Genomic DNA, 16,206 nt, shown 5'->3' with positions numbered 1-16,206 from the left:
TTTAACACAAACAAGTTTTATTTTTTCTCCAACATACCGTGAATGACAGATATAAGATAGAGGTATCTGAACATGTCAAATAATAATATTTATTAATATCATTATTGTAACATTAATAACATGGAATGTAGTTTTCAAAGCTCCATTCACTTTTTCAATGTTTTTTCTTTTTAGTTTATTTAGGAAATATGACAAATAAATAAAGCTTTATTATCGTCTCTGTATGTCAACTAACTATCTGAATATAGTTGTCTCTGCACGATGGGTAAAGGTGCGAGGGGAGGGTGCTGTAGAGCGATAACAGTCTTTCTTTTCACCACCATCAAACAAGGAGCGCTCCGAAGCTAATCAAAGTTCAAGACCCTTCTCAAGGAATGAGGACGGGAACGAAATCAGGTCCTTTTCGGTAAATAACCATTCCTCAATAAATAGAACAAAAAGGGAAACGGCAGCAACCTTGTAACAGTACATGGGGGAAGTGAGTAAAGCTACTAAACATGGAGGAAGCAGATCGTGTGATGACTTGATGTTAGCTTCTCGACCCTTTTTAATCCTCTACAACACAAAAAACAACTGAACAGGTGGAGCTTTGAGAGCTGAACGTTTCAAGGGATTGAAAGAATGAGGAAGAGAAAGAGAAAGAAACATTTTCCCATTCGAACGCCATGCTGGTTTGAACAAAGCTGGGGTTTAATCTGTGCTGTGGTCCTCTAGTTCCGAAATGATGGTGATGAGGTTCTCCAATCCAAAGATGTAACCGCTGTCCTGTCCCTCGTGGACTACACTGTCCTCGTCGTAGTGTCGACACGTGGTGTGAGCAAAGTCAATCATGCGAACATCCACCGCCGGGCCGCTGTCTGGCCTGGCCATGCGTCGCAGCACAGCAGAGCTGCTGGTGCTGCCACAAGCACCGCTGTTGCTACTGCTGCTAGCTGCACCTGCACCGTGAGGGAATCCAAAAGCACCACCCTCCTCCTCTTCCTCCTCCTCCTCCTCCTCTTCTTCTTCCTCGTCGTCATCTTCCTCGTCCTCCTCTTCCGAAAGCCCATCCTCTGCGGAGTGGCGTGATCGCGGAGGGTCTCCGTCGTATATTATCAAGAGTGAGCTGGAGTAAAAGCGGTAGCTTTCGCAGGCCTCCAGTGCCGCCTGCATGTCTCGCAGCCTCCGCAGCACCGGCGACAGGAGCTCGCGTCTTAGGCGCCTCCCGTCATGGAAGAACTGAAAGATGGCCTCTTTGAAGCCGGACAGAGTCAGCTTGCGGCCGTGGTACTTGTTCATGAACATGAGCTGCCCTGTGTCTGAATGGTAGACCTGGAGGAGAGCGAAAAATAGCGTGTGAATAAAACATGCTTCTAATATTATGGAATTACGCTCAAGAGCTGCACTAACCTGCATGCCGCAGAGGCGCACTCCGATGCTGGCAGAGGTACTCTGCTGACACTTGCGGATCTGGAGAGCCTTCTTCTCCTCAGAGGCATCGTCCCCGTGCTGCCTCGTGCCCATCTTCAGATCAAGCACGCATGGAACTGTGTAGCGCCATGTCAGGTTCTCCAACAGGATGAATTCTGAAGGGAGGTTCTGGGTTAAGGGAAACATAGATTCCACTTTCTTTTCAGTATTGCTCTACAATTAAACTTTGTTTTTCTGCAGAATAAATAGGCATGTTTTATCTATAACTGAGAAGATCCACTTCATTTTCAGCGTTTATTTGCGCATCTTCTCAGTTAACCACGGCTCTGTGTAGTAACAGCTGCTCTATGTGAAAGCATGCACCTGATGGAATTTACCGCTGATTAGAGAACCGGCTTTACTGAAGAGATGCGCATTAACGATCGGAGCAGCCCTATCAGTATTAAAAACAAACTTACACTTTTATGTCATAATCTTTTTTTCCAAGATACTTTGATGAATAGAAAGCAAAAGAACAGCATTTATTTAAAATAGAAATCTTTTATTACATCATAAATGTCTTTACTGTCACTTTGAATTCATTTAACGTTAATTTAAGCATCCTTGCCAAATAAAAGTATTAATTTCTAAAAGGAGAAGGTTTGGTTAAGCCTTACTGACCTCCAATGTTTGAACAGTGCTGTTTATTTATATAAATGAATGACATAATCTAACAATGGGCAGCAAACTGCACTAGACCATTCCAGCTTTGTTTGCGGCAGCATTGAAGGATACTGTACTGGTTGCGGTGTTTTGCGTTCTCCTTCATCCTCTGCAGGTGTTGCTGGTGGCACTTGAGGCTCCAGGGGTTGTGCTTGAGCTGAGGGCCGGCAGCATTGCTCCTCTCCAGGCTGTAGTAGAACACCTCGGCCTGCGTAAGCCACTCCAGCTCCTCCTCGCGTTTGACACTGGAGGGGTGTGGATAGAGCTCGGTCAGCCTGACACACAGATTACGGCTAACTTGGTAGAACTTGTATTAAGAGATCTAAACAAATTCCTTAGGTTTAATATTCAATTTTGGCGTGAAACTCGTCCTGTGCTGTTTGTGCTACACCCCAAGGCTTGTTGAGGTGGGTCAATACCCATGATTCCTAAAATCCTAAATCCCCCCACAAAGAACAAATGCCTCTCATCTAGCCTTTCACCTCCTCCCTGGTCACACTGAGGTCACTTCTAAGTCACAAAGCTATGCTTGTTACATAACCTCTTGCCAAACTTTGGCTCAAAACACACAATTGAACCGGTCTGGTTGCCAGCAGCTGAGAGTGCATCTGTTCTGCCCAGCTGGGTGTTCTGTAGGTCAGTGCGTTCAGTGCCTCCTCATGACGACAAGGACGCTGCGATCGGTCACATTCTCATTGAGTCAGACAAGTACTTAGCAGGGCCATTATTACAGGAGAACACAGGCTAGTATTATTCAAGAGATGTCGGGTATTGTGGCCTAGGCATTAAAGCTTAAGACTGCTAACTGAAAAGCTGCTGGTTCGATCGGCAAGAAACAGTACGTGATTTGTCAGTACTGTTGTCCTTGAGAAAGACTCTGAACCTCCCTGCAGTCTCTGGTAAATGGATACATTTTGATCTAAATACAAATTTTTACAGAGTTTATTCATGCAAAATTGTGCTACAACGTAACAGGTAGTTGTCACATCTGTGCCATTTGGTTGCTAACTGTTCTAAGTGTTTTTAGCACATGTCTAAACAGTTATTATGAGGTAGTAGCGCTGAACAATTTATGGGAAAATATAATTGTGATTTTTCTGATAAAAATTGTGACTAATTTAAATTGCTAAATTTTTAGTACTGCATTAAAAATTTAGGGCCATTAACACCACTTCTATGTTTCAATTCTTCAAAAGTACTTTTGCATATGTTATGCATATTGCTAGGACACCTGCGCAATCTGATGTTACCGCCCCCTCACCTCTTGTCTTTGTCCTTCTGAGCATGTCTGGACCGGTCCTTGCTGTAGCCCTCATTGTCCAGCAGCATCTTACTGACCCATTTTATTTTGTTATTGGGTTCCAGGTCTGCCGAGGGGTCCACGTTCTCCAAGTCCCCAAGCTCACTGTGCAGAGGGTATGCAATAAGACACAAATTTCCTTCCTCATCCTCCTCAAAACTCACCGAGACCACACCTGCAGACAGATGAGAGAGATATGGAATAGGAGAAAAAAAAAGAAAAAAAGAATGAGGTCAGAGGTGAAATCATAATAACTTCACTTCAGCAAACAGGAAGTAGACAGAGATCCGAGCTTAAAGTAAACTGTCTGGGAAATCTTTAACATCTCTTACCCACTTCTCTTTTTTGCACTTAAAAGCTCGCCAGTCTTTAACAAAAGCTACTGAGCCGACAGCACGGGCTGCTCCTAACCTGATAGGAATCACACAATCCATAAACAAACGAGACAGAAATTCTTGAAAAAGAGAGGGAGGAAGCAAAGAAGGCTGAGGGTTGGGAAGAGAGAGAAGTCTATCAAACAACAACAACAACAGCAACAGCCAATGTACAGGAGAGGTTTCACTGGATCAGATTTCTGAATCTTTCACAGCAAACCACATCAAACCTCCATTTAATCAATGCCACACAAGAAGGAAAACAGCCAGTAAATAAATGACAAGAGGCTAAAGATATGATGAAACCAACACTATTTATTGTCAAAGATCATGTCACATCATGACTCTAATTCAAGAGCATCCATAAACCACAGTGCATCAAAACCTGACAAAAAAAATGAAGGCATCACATGTAAACACCGCACGAATTACAAAAATAAATTATAAACCTGAAAGACAGCCCCAGAGATATACACAAGAAACATCTTTTGCACTAAATAAATATAAAAAATTTATTCTGAGAGAAGAAAGAGTGCTAAAAGGGATAAAGTCATGAAAAAGTTAAATAGATAAAAAATTTGAATTAAAATAAAGATTTTACAAATTTGATTTTTTTTATCATTCTCAGTTACATTATTATATAAGTATTTTTAATATAACAATGTAAAAAAATACAAATAATTCAAACAATATTTTTTAAAAGACAGAACAAAAAAATGTTCATGTAAGTCATATTTCATCAGCATTTTTTATTACAGAAAATGAGATTTGTTTAATGAAGCATTAAAAAATGTATATATATTTATAAAGAAATTTAAAAGCATTATTTTCAAAACAACAGAGCATGATGCAAAAAACATAGCCAGAGTCTCGCACTGACTTCGAATTCAGAATATTAAAACACACACTCAGTAAATTTTTATTGACAATAGCTTCCTACCATTAAGAAAAGGATAGAAATGCATTTCAAGACACCATAAACAACCACAAAGATGCCCGAGCTTCTGTTTTGACATCACACCCATCCCCCCAACCTTACCCAATAAAAAACATATGTCCTGCACACTTAACACACTGGAAAACAGCCCATTTAAAATGTATGGATACTGCAGTGTGCATCCAAACTGGGCTGTGTGTCTCTGTGTTTTGAAAGAATAGAGAGAGAGAAATGAGACAGATGGACATAAGCAAAAACGAAGCCGGTTGAACTTGTTTTTCCAGGTGTTTCTTCAGGAATGACAGCAAAGTGTGTGGGAGGCAGTCTATGACGTCATGTCAGCAGTCTTTGGGTCCAGAAAAACAACAAACTTGTCATTGCTGCCGCTTTTCAAGTTTTTTAAGCTGGAATGCGCTCCACATTCAGGTATCTTCAATCGTACCCTGACAGGTGTATGCGTTAAAGTACAGTCTTGCCAATAACTTACCTTTAAGGGGCCCTACCGAAACGGGACATTTACAAAGACACTATACCTAAATATTTAAAGAAATATAAACTCCTATAAAACAGAAAGGTGATGGTTGTAACCATTCACATTCAATGTAAACGACAATGAACATGACTGGCAGGTGTCTGTTTCCACTAAATAAAAACAGACACACGGCACGGGTTTGCAACAACATGAGGGTGAATAAATAATAGCAGAATTGTATTTTTTGGGGTGAACTGTCCTTTGAAGAATTACAACAGCGCCACCTTCAGGAGAATAGCGTTAAGACGCAAACACAGCAGCAGTGCTGGCCTTCATTGAACATGAAGATATTTTTACAGTCTAACACACCGAAATATCACATTGTATGCGAAAGACAGTAATGAAGAAGAAAAGAATGGCTTTAACAGCCAGGAAAAAGGAATAAGGCGCCACATTAGTAGCTACTTACCTTTATATTGCGGTGTAAACTTCCGCATAGCCGCAGGGAGGCTCTTGTAAAACTGGTGCTCCCGGGGGATGAGGGGCTTGCATATTGTCTGCTCCCCGAAGCGGAGCACACACGAGTGTCCCCCCACCTGGTGCACAAAGGGCTCAAGGAGCACCCCTTTGCCCAAATACCCCTGCGGCTCTGTCTGCATCCCCTCGATGGCTGGGCTCATCCTCCGGGGGCATTAGACTCTCGCTCCTGGTCCAGCTGGACACCACAGACGTGTAGACGGATGAAAAGGACGAGATGGTCTCAGTATTTTTCTTTCTGTCTTTCGTTTATCTCGATTCACTCTATCGTTTATTAACCGTCAGTGATGTATTCTCCGTCGTGCAGCAGGACACTGCGGTACATAAACAAAAGAAACGGGAAGGAGGAAGAAAGGCTACACGACAGAAGATAGAACACAGCTCTGTGTTTGGATTCAATCCTTTCTTTTACGACAGGAATAATCTAGTTTGTATCTTCTTCTAGTTATTCTAAGGAGCGAAATTTAGGGGATTTTAATCGAGAAAGAGCAGCTTAAACGCCCGAGTGTCAGCCGCTTTCTCGGAAGCTCTTCTACTGATACCCTAAGCGCTTGCCGAACCGACAAAATGTCAGCGCTGCATCAGTTGCTCCGCCTCTAACACAAACTCGACCAATCAGAGCGCCGGAAACGGTGTAGGGTGGCAACAAGCGGAGAGGACGGAATGCGAACAAAGAGCGAGGAAGGGTGGGGGAGGGGAGGATGTAGATGGAAAACAGTCTGGGGTGGAGGGGAGGGGGAGCTGAGCGACTCAGCTGTTTTTCTCCCTGTGACATGGATGTCTTAGGAAGCTGGTAAAGTGCACACTTTAAAGCACTCACAAGGGTCACGACGCAAACATGAAGAACATTGCAGTTTAGGGGGGACAGGAAACGAAAAAGCAGAAATAAAAATGTTCTAAATTAAACGAAAACTATAATAAACTAGCAGATAACATTGACTTGGCCAAGAAGTCAAAGAAAAAACAATTAACAATAAACAGTTTTTTTTCTACGTTTTATTTATATAGCGCTTTTTCTCAATACACATCGTTTCTAAGCTGCTTAACATAAATGATGATAATTTTTTATAATGTCTTAATGTCTTCATGCCTTTCATAGCCTTTTATAAACTTTACATTGTGTGATTATCTCAACAAGGCCTACTGTTTATTGCTTTGCTTGAGTATAAAGTTGGATGTATACTACAGGCCTATCCAACTTTACATAGAGCTGTGTGTGATAAGATTACATTTTTGCAACAGTCAGGCAGTTGAGATTTGCTATATACTATATACTTCATGAGTATACCATAATGTATGTGGATAAAATTGGACTTAGCTGTAGGCTATTCAACTTTAGAGAGCTTTGCAGTAATATAGTTTACATATTTTATGATGATATGAACAGTCACACAGCTGAGTTTTGCTATAAAAGCTACATATTGCTTTACCTGATGCTGCTGGATGCACTATAAATCCAAATTTGGCATGGCATAATATTCACATAACACATTGTATACATACATAATATCTGTATTTCCCTATTGTGCAAGACAAATGCAACTGTGGCCTGCACATTAAAAACAATATATATATATATATATATATATTAGGGATGCACGATAATATCGGCACAATATCGGTATCGGCCGATAAAAGCTTAAAATGACCATTATCGGTATCGGCCGATATGAATATTTCTGCCGATGAGCCAAACCGATATTCTCCAAGTGAAATAATTGACCTGTTTTTCAGATGTGAATGTCTGTCTACATTTGTAAAATAATAAATTTATGGTAGAATCATTACAGAAGAGATACATGGATTTCTCTTCAGTAAAATTAAAGTTTAAATATATCAGTATATATTTGTATATATATCGATATCGGTATCGGCATCGGCCAAAATTATTTTGAAAATATCGGCATATCGAATATCGGCCAAAATCCAATATCGTGCATCCCTAATATATATATATATTTTTTTTTTTTTTATAAAGAAAATGCATATGAAATTCTATTATAGTACTAGTGTGATATTTTCTGTGCAAATAGGAACCTGGCAAATGAGAGGAAAAACAGGTGAAACATGATATCAGTGGCCCTCGGGGTATAGGGGATTACTGTTGTGTGCTTCAGTGTAAATCGTTCAGCAAACTAAATGAAATTTGTCTCACCTGCCTATGGACAGATGTTTGTTTTCTGAGGAACTGAGAGCACTGAGGTATTGTGTCAGTGTTATTTATTTTTATTTTTTACTAACATAAAGTTAATGAAATAATCTGGATACATGATTTTCCTCAGAGAAAGAGAAATGCACATAGTTTGAAGGAGGATGGATGTGTATCATGAGGTTTACAGTAGTGTTGGACCACAAGCAGCAGATTTGACTTTAATCTCTCTCTCTAATCCCGCCTGCTGTAACTCACGAGTGGAAAATGGGCCATGGAAAAAGTGTGAGAGAAGAATGAAAAACATCAAAAACTACTACAAAGCAGGGACCTCCTTTTTATTGAAATGTCCAAGACAGCCAGATAGATTTTTATTATTAAATATTATTTCAGAGACTTCAGACAGAGATGGAGCTCTATTAGTTTTAGCCATTGTCTAATTTTATTTAGATATTTAAAAAGATTTCAATTTAAATTCTCTCATATTTATTACATTTAAAAATCCTCATGTTGTTCTGAAGCCAAAATAGCATTGAGTAAGAACACATTTAAGTTGTTCTTCACTGAAATCTCTATTGCATTAGCAGCATTTTCTATGCTACAGAGCTTTAAACATTAAAACATCATTACCATGCTTGAGAATGTGAGCATGGCAGTGTCAAAGGGCCACACAATTCATTTATTCATTAATGGAACAAATGCAAATTGAGGGGTGGTATACCAGCGGTTAAAGGTTTTATCCAGTGGCACAGCCCTGACGCTTTGATCACAGAGACCTTTGAAACCTGTGAAATTGAAAATCCCTGAGAGAACCACTGTGCCTTTAAATAGGGTATATAACCCCAAATGGCTCCTGTGCCTGATATTTTTATTATGCTATTTAAACAGCATCTGCTAAATGATAAGTAATTCATCATAGAGCTAACCAGATATGCTGCTGTTAAGATCTGTAAAGACCATTGCCTTTACAAATGTTTAAACAACACTGACCTCCAGTTGAGTAGTGAAAAAGGGCAGGAGACAATTAAAACTGACAACAGAGTGAAACACCAGCCTACTTACTGATCTGAGAAGGATCAGAGAGTTTCATCAGTTGCTTGCAGCTGGAATACATTCTGAGATATGTAACATTCTGAGCTTTGGCAGTGTAAATCTGAGACCCGAATGAGAATGAGAGCACCAGATTAGTGATAAGTTACCTGTGGCACTTTTGGCAGAGTTCTAACAAGGGCATTAAACCACGGACAATGCCAAGGCAGCACTCAACTCCTCTTAATTCACTTTCAGACTTGGTACATCGTGTCTGCAAATGAAGACTGTAGGGGCACAGTCTGCCCTGTAACCCAGTAAGAACTGGAGGTCAAAGCCAAGGCAAAGACTGGGCTTCATGAATGGAGACAGGTGAGACATTAATGCGATTTGGGCCATGCTAATCTCTCAATGTGTCTATCAATGGGTAAAGACACTGGGATTGATGTGCAGATTGGCATCATCGATCCAGGACAAAGAGTACGTGTTAGCATGTAGTTATGAACACTGATGTGTAGATGTGTAGCAAAGTCTTTGCCAATTAAATAAAATTTAAATTGATTCTATTTCTCTTCTTTATACAATTCCTTTCTTTATGTCCTGGTCTTAGTGTGCATGATGTTTCAGTGCATATTATTAAAGAAAACATATATATCTAAATAATCTTTCCACAAAACACAATTTAAAGGAATGGATTTTTTTATTTTTTGTTTATTCGACATTACAAGAGCTCTTAATTTTCCTCTTCATCAACCTGTAATAAGAGACTACTTTTCATGATCCAATCAATTCTTAATAATTAAAGTCTAGTCCTGGCACACATATTTTAATTACCACTGTGCTAAATAATCACTGATATTTCAGAGATATGTGAACTTTTGCAAGAAAACTGATTGTGAAATTCATTGAGAACAATGCAATAAGCAATAACTCAGAAAACAAGGTTTGTTACCTCTGAAGAGAAGGAAAATGACTCAATTTAAATATATACAAATACACTTTATATAATCTAATTCAGCATTCTAAGGATTCACTAGTGGTTAGTGCACGCAAAATATCACATACAAAAGTAATACAGTTGTATAATTTATTCTCCTCGTGTGTTTTGAATCTCTTTTAGCAATTAGAGAGCAATGACTGGATATGACGTCCACAGAATCCACATTTTTGTGTTTGTGTGTGCATGAGAGAGAGAAATTAAGAGTGTATAGGATGACCTTGAGGAACCAAGGGGGACCAAATCCTCCTGATTTTGCCCACGTGATGACAGTGGCATGAGCAGTAAGGATGGATTAGTTTGGGGTAAATGAGAAGGTGTTGACTGACATACCTTAAAACCAATATATGGGACAGCTGGTATAGTTAGAGGGAAAGCAATAGAAAAACGTGCACCATAAAAAGACTATAAAGTCACCTGAGGAATTTTGATCTATACTCAAACACTTCTGCTCAGCGGTGAGATCATACTCTAAGTACAAATCAAACTGACCTGCCAAACCTGACAACAATACAGGCCCGTAGCCAAAGATGCCTAAACAGCCACGTCCTGCACTGAATGGAAAATAGTTGGGCTCAAGGTAAGTCTATTTACAAGACAGCTCAGAGCAAATCTGCACAGGTCACTGAATAATACCTGAACAGTACATATATTCTCACACAGTGCCTAATAATAGCACAGTTTTTTCCACAGTCTTTTAATAGAGGTGGATTATATTTTAATTAAATCACACACACACACACACACACACACTGTATACTGTATACACACCACTACTAAATGCAGCTATCTGCTTTATTTAGATTAACATTGTACATATATTTCAATAGCATTTAGTTTACTAAACCTTTAATTATCTGTCACTAATATAACCCCATTAAAAAAAAAACAAAAAAAAACGTTGCCATAAAACTAGTAAATTGGACATGAAAATTAAATAATAAAATGACCATTTAAATAAATTACCTATGCTCTATAAGTTTACAGCAGCATATACAAATAGCTGAAGAATCAGGTAATATAATCTTAAAAACTCTGTGGCATTTTAATTTTAATAAACATTTGTAAAACATATGATGCATTTCTTGACTGGTGTCTTTAGAGCATCTTAAACGATTGCCTGGATGTTAAAGTTGTCTTCAGTTTTGACTTCGCTCGTCCACACTATGAAAACAATCCATCACGTGCAGTAAACACATGTACATGACTCTGAGATAATCCATCTTCAATGTCAACACATCTAACCCAGAATATCCCTTACATCTGTCTATATACAGTATGAAGCCCCCCCTGAGCTGGCGAGATCATGACACATACAGCAGCTGATTTAAAATAAGCCACATGCCGGATACAGTGAGAGTGTGTCCTGATGTCTTTATGAAGGGTCGTTGGCCTGAACAAATACATCCTCTCTAAGACAAAGCTTTTGAAACTTCCTGAGTGCCCTCCACCCTACCTTGGAGAATAGCATATCCTGCTGAGATGTGAACATACTGTCAGTCCTGTGTGTGGGTCAGGTTTTGCCTACTGTGGGGATCAAATGTCCCCAGCTTGATAATATGTTAAGGAAGAAGCTTATCACAGTATATAATGAAAATAAAAAAATGTCAACAGCGACAAAAATAGCATAAACATAATAGAATCTCTATTATAAATCATCTATCATATGTAGCATTGACAATTCCGATTCATTTTCGTGAATCAGTTTATTACAAACTAAGAAAATCTGATTCATTTTAGTGAATCAGTTTATTGTAAACTAAGAAAATCTGATTCATTTTAGTGAATCAGTTTATTATAAACTAAGAAAATCTGATTTATTTGAGTCAGTTTATAACAAACAAAGAAAATCTGATTCATTTTAGTGAATCAGTTTATTACAAACTAAGAAAATCTGATTCATTTAGTGAATCAGTTTATTACAAACTATGAAAATTTTATTCATTTTAGTGAATCAGTTTATTACAAACTATGAAAATTTGATTCATTTTAGTGAATCAGTTTATTACAAACTAAGAAAATCTGATTCATTTTAGTGAATCAGTTTATTGTAAACTAGTCATATATAGAGAAGAAAGTCTGATTCGTTTTAGTGAATCAGTTCATTCCACATTAGTCATATCATTAGTAATTCAGATAAATTTTAAACTCTCTCATATGATGCATTGGAAAGTCTGCTTTATATTAAAGAAATGGGTTGTTCTATAGTCATGTATGGTCAACATGTGCATTTCAGTACTTCCAACAGAGCTGGAAAGTGGATTCCTAAGACACTTGAAGACATTTCTCTAGTCTCCATGGTTACCCACTGCTGCCACATTTGACCGAGTTGATACATTTTGTATTATACAATAGCATGACGTTCCTGCAGAACATTGCAGAAAAATGCCTGTACTCTAAAACACTGTGACTAAAACAACAATAAACAATAAATAAATAAAATATATTTAACTGTTTATAAGCTACAGCACAAATACAAGAAACACATTAACGATTCATTAAAATATATATATTTTTTGCCTAGTTTAATATATATATATATATATATATATATATATATATATATATATATATATATATATATATATATATATATATATATATATATATATATATATATATATGGTAGTTATTTAATTTATGAAATAATATAATATCATATGTTTTATTTTGGGGAAAAATATTAATTCAGATAATTTTGACTTTTTTGGTCTTATTGTCCTGTGTACCTATCTATTATTTGCAAGTGGATGATGTTTGATTGTTCATTGAATATAAAATATTTAAATATATAAAATATGCTACATAAAATGGTAGTTATTTAATTTAAGAAATAATATAATATCATATGTTTTATTTTCTCACAGAATGGGCAATAGATGGATAGAAACTTGTAATACCCCATGATACCATGTCTACGTGTGTGGATTGTGGCCTCAGTAACACAATCTACAGAATGTCAATAAAGAGAGACAGATTATAAGCACGCACCTGGTGTCGTTTGCTCAACTAGAATTTAGCACTTAAGGTGAGAGATACAGAGAGTCTCAAGTTGAATGGTGACAATTAAGGGGGTGAATTCCAGAGCACTGACACCTGATACTCACGTGAGGGATAACATGAGCAGATTTATTAGCAATATTGATCGGCATCTCACCTACTCACCATAACCTAAATACTGTACATGCCAAGGCAAAGTCTGGCTTTCCATTTTTTTTTTTTTTTTTTTTTTTTTTTACAGACTTCTTATTTATACATTTTACAAAAGGTCAGACTACATCTAGCGATGAAAAGACAGAAATATGGATATATGACATATATTGTCTAATATCAAGAAGATAATAACATATGGAAGATACATGATGATTTAAAAAAAAATGATTATATAGCAGATATATATGTCAACATGCAATATAAATTTTATTTATATATGCAAACCTATTAAAAGAACATATATTTAGAGATCTGTATGTTTATGTTTTTGTAATAACATTTTCAATACATGTCTATTATTTTATATTTATTTATATAATATCAGCATGTATTCAAAATTTTTAGGATGGATATACATGTACATGACATGTACATATGTGTATATATTTACATATATTTCATTTTCTTATGGGAAAGAGGCAATGTAAACTATTTTTTGTTAAAAAAAAACAGTTTATTGGTGTACTTTCAAAAATAAAATACTATTTCAGTCTTTACATCAGAATTAATCTTTAATACAGTTAGTATCTTTGTATTAATTCATGAAATTCTATTTTTGAATGAAATTTGATTAAAAGGAAAAAAAACGTCATGGTCTACTATTTCATTGCGTATTATTTTCTTTGATAATTTGCCTTTATAATTTATCTATCTAAATCCCTTCAAACCACCAATATAATTTTTTTTTTTTTGCAGCAGAATTTGCATATGTTTCTAAATAATTAATTAGATGATCTAATGCCAAGTCATTTGTTATGTTTTGAAACAGTTTTTATTTGTGCATCAGTTTTTGTTACATCAGATGGATATTTAATTAACTCCACCTTAATTATTCTTTCACACATCACGCTGGTTACATATAGTGCTTTTCACAATAATTACTGTTTCATAATCCGCTTTACATAAAATAGCATGTTAAAAATCCCTCCAGTTAGCAAGCCAAGGGCAATGTGTCATGGAAAAAAAAAACAAGTAAAATGTGATCATCTATATTTAATAGGTAAGCCATCAATTGCCAGTGGCCTATATGCAAAGCCAGATGTGATGAAGAAAAACAAGAAGGAGGGGAAAAGGTGAAAGTGTGAAACCAGAGTGAGCTCAGAGTGAATTAAAGTGTGATCTCACGTGCGGTTAGAAAGTAGATATCTTACAGACAGACTGTAACCTAAGATAAGCTTTTAAATTTTTACATGGAAATCTGATCATATTAAAATGGCCACACCAATTATTCATGCTTCAAAACCAGTTTCATTGTAATCTTACAGTTCATATACCTTAATTGCCCTCACAGGTACACACCTGTTTTGTTGAAAAACTCTCTCGCTCTTTAAGTGTGTACTTTACATTATGTTTGTTTGTACTGTTGACACTGTGTTCTGGGTGTGATATAATGCATTGTACTCAGTGAACCAGAGTTTAATTGCATGCAAAGTCAATTTAGGTTGTGAAAATATCCTAAGGCTGCATCTGTGCACTCCTTTCCTTTGAGGAATCTTAGATATTCTCTTGGGTTGTGGTTCAGTGTGTCTGTGTGCCACTGTCACCTACTGGGATTTCTGATCATATATCTAGACAAAAATTTGGAGAACAGCGTTCCTTTTGTCTCTCCTCACTTGAGTCTGTGTATCTTACTTTCTTCATATCTTGCATGTTCTCTCTCCTAATGTGCACACTTCCTCCATCTGCTGATTTTCATCCCTTGTTTCTGCTATCCAACTGCATGGGTAGATTACAACCCGCAAGGTATTGTGTAAGTAAACAGAATTTACAATAACTTTTGTGTAATTATAGTTAGGGCTCAAAATCTCCCTAGTTGGGAAAAAATTACAGAAAGCATCCCCACAGTAAAACCACCATCCACCATTAAGATAATTCATGAATAACGGCGATTGGCCAATCAGAACTCGGTTCTGTAACAAGCTGCACACAAGTGGAAGCAAGTTATCATCATTTTTCGCAGGAGTTCTTTTTTGGTTTTTTTTGTATTCGGTTAATTCAAATAAATGAACCGTTCAGACGAGTAGACTCCCTGAAATGAATTAAAAATCCCAAACTGATGGAGCTGCTCCTGGATAAACAGGTAAACAGACCCAAAGATCACACACACACACACACACACAAACGGAAACCATGGAACTACGTTTAGATGAGCAGAAAAGATTTGAAAGGCTTGGTCTATTATAATGTAATAAATTTACATATAGTTTGAGTTATTATTATTATTTTAATGTAATTTTTACTTTTTGTTTGATTAATAACCATTCTTTCTTTCATTAAACCATACTTGTCTCTGTATGTAAGTGTGGATGTGTGAGGAAGGTATCATTGATGTGATGGATATTGAGAAGGTGATATGAGGCCCTGTACTGCAGCCAAGTAGCTGTTTGAGACTGTGGATGTTCTGATTGGCTGTTGATTGTTTTTGAGGAAGGGTGCTGATGTTCTGATTGGCTGGGTCCCAGCAGGCACGGCACACCTGAGACCAAATGCTGAGTGTCTATGGGCTGCAGCAGGCACAGTGGAAAAAAACAGAATCCCCACTCTGCCAACTGTGAATATGTTCACAGGGAAATGTACATAAACTCAGGCACACAAACAGGTCATACAACACAAACATGTGTTCAGAATCAGAATCCAGCCAACACCTTTGAAGTATAACATTCATGTGTGCTTGAGAGTAATAAAGCCACTGTGATCATTGCATGTTATTTTGATCACACAGTGACAGTGACTTTTCTGTTATTTACTTGTGCATGTTTGAAAAGAAATGATCATAAACAGTAGCAAATGAAAGGCAGAAAATCAGTCCAAGGCCAGGTTGGACAGAAGTGCCACAATTTCAGTTCAGACTACTGTGTAATATGTTGTTATCTAGCCTTTGTAATGTGTTGCATCATTTCCTAGGATAGAAAAACATCTCATTTTTCACAAGATGCAGCAATAAAAAATTGATTACTGAGATTTTCAGTGTTTTCAGCACATTTGGAAATAACATTTATTTTTAGCTCATTGTTGTGAGGTTGCTAGGGTGTCTTGGGTGGTTGTTATGCAGTGACTTAGGTGTTTTTGAGTAGTTTTAACATATT

General features: G+C 37.2%; 1 protein-coding gene across 1 annotated transcript; it reads right to left on the bottom strand.

Moving 5' to 3' along the window:
• On the bottom strand, positions 1 to 6,299 carry ip6k2a (inositol hexakisphosphate kinase 2a). The gene is made up of 5 exons (XM_052559243.1): positions 5,665 to 6,299; positions 3,374 to 3,587; positions 2,185 to 2,357; positions 1,390 to 1,565; positions 1 to 1,311 (listed from the first exon to the last, which is right to left on the bottom strand). Exons 1-5 carry the CDS (start codon positions 5,873 to 5,875, stop codon positions 691 to 693), a joined length of 1,395 nt encoding a protein of 464 aa, XP_052415203.1. The 5' UTR covers positions 5,876 to 6,299; the 3' UTR covers positions 1 to 690.
• Between the last annotated feature and the right edge of the window lie 9,907 nt (positions 6,300 to 16,206).

Source organism: Carassius gibelio, chromosome B6 (assembly GCF_023724105.1).
Source record: "Carassius gibelio isolate Cgi1373 ecotype wild population from Czech Republic chromosome B6, carGib1.2-hapl.c, whole genome shotgun sequence".
NCBI lineage: Eukaryota > Metazoa > Chordata > Actinopteri > Cypriniformes > Cyprinidae > Carassius > Carassius gibelio.
The sequence above is the reverse complement of the archived record's forward strand: the minus strand, read 5'-3'. Positions and strand labels throughout refer to the sequence as shown.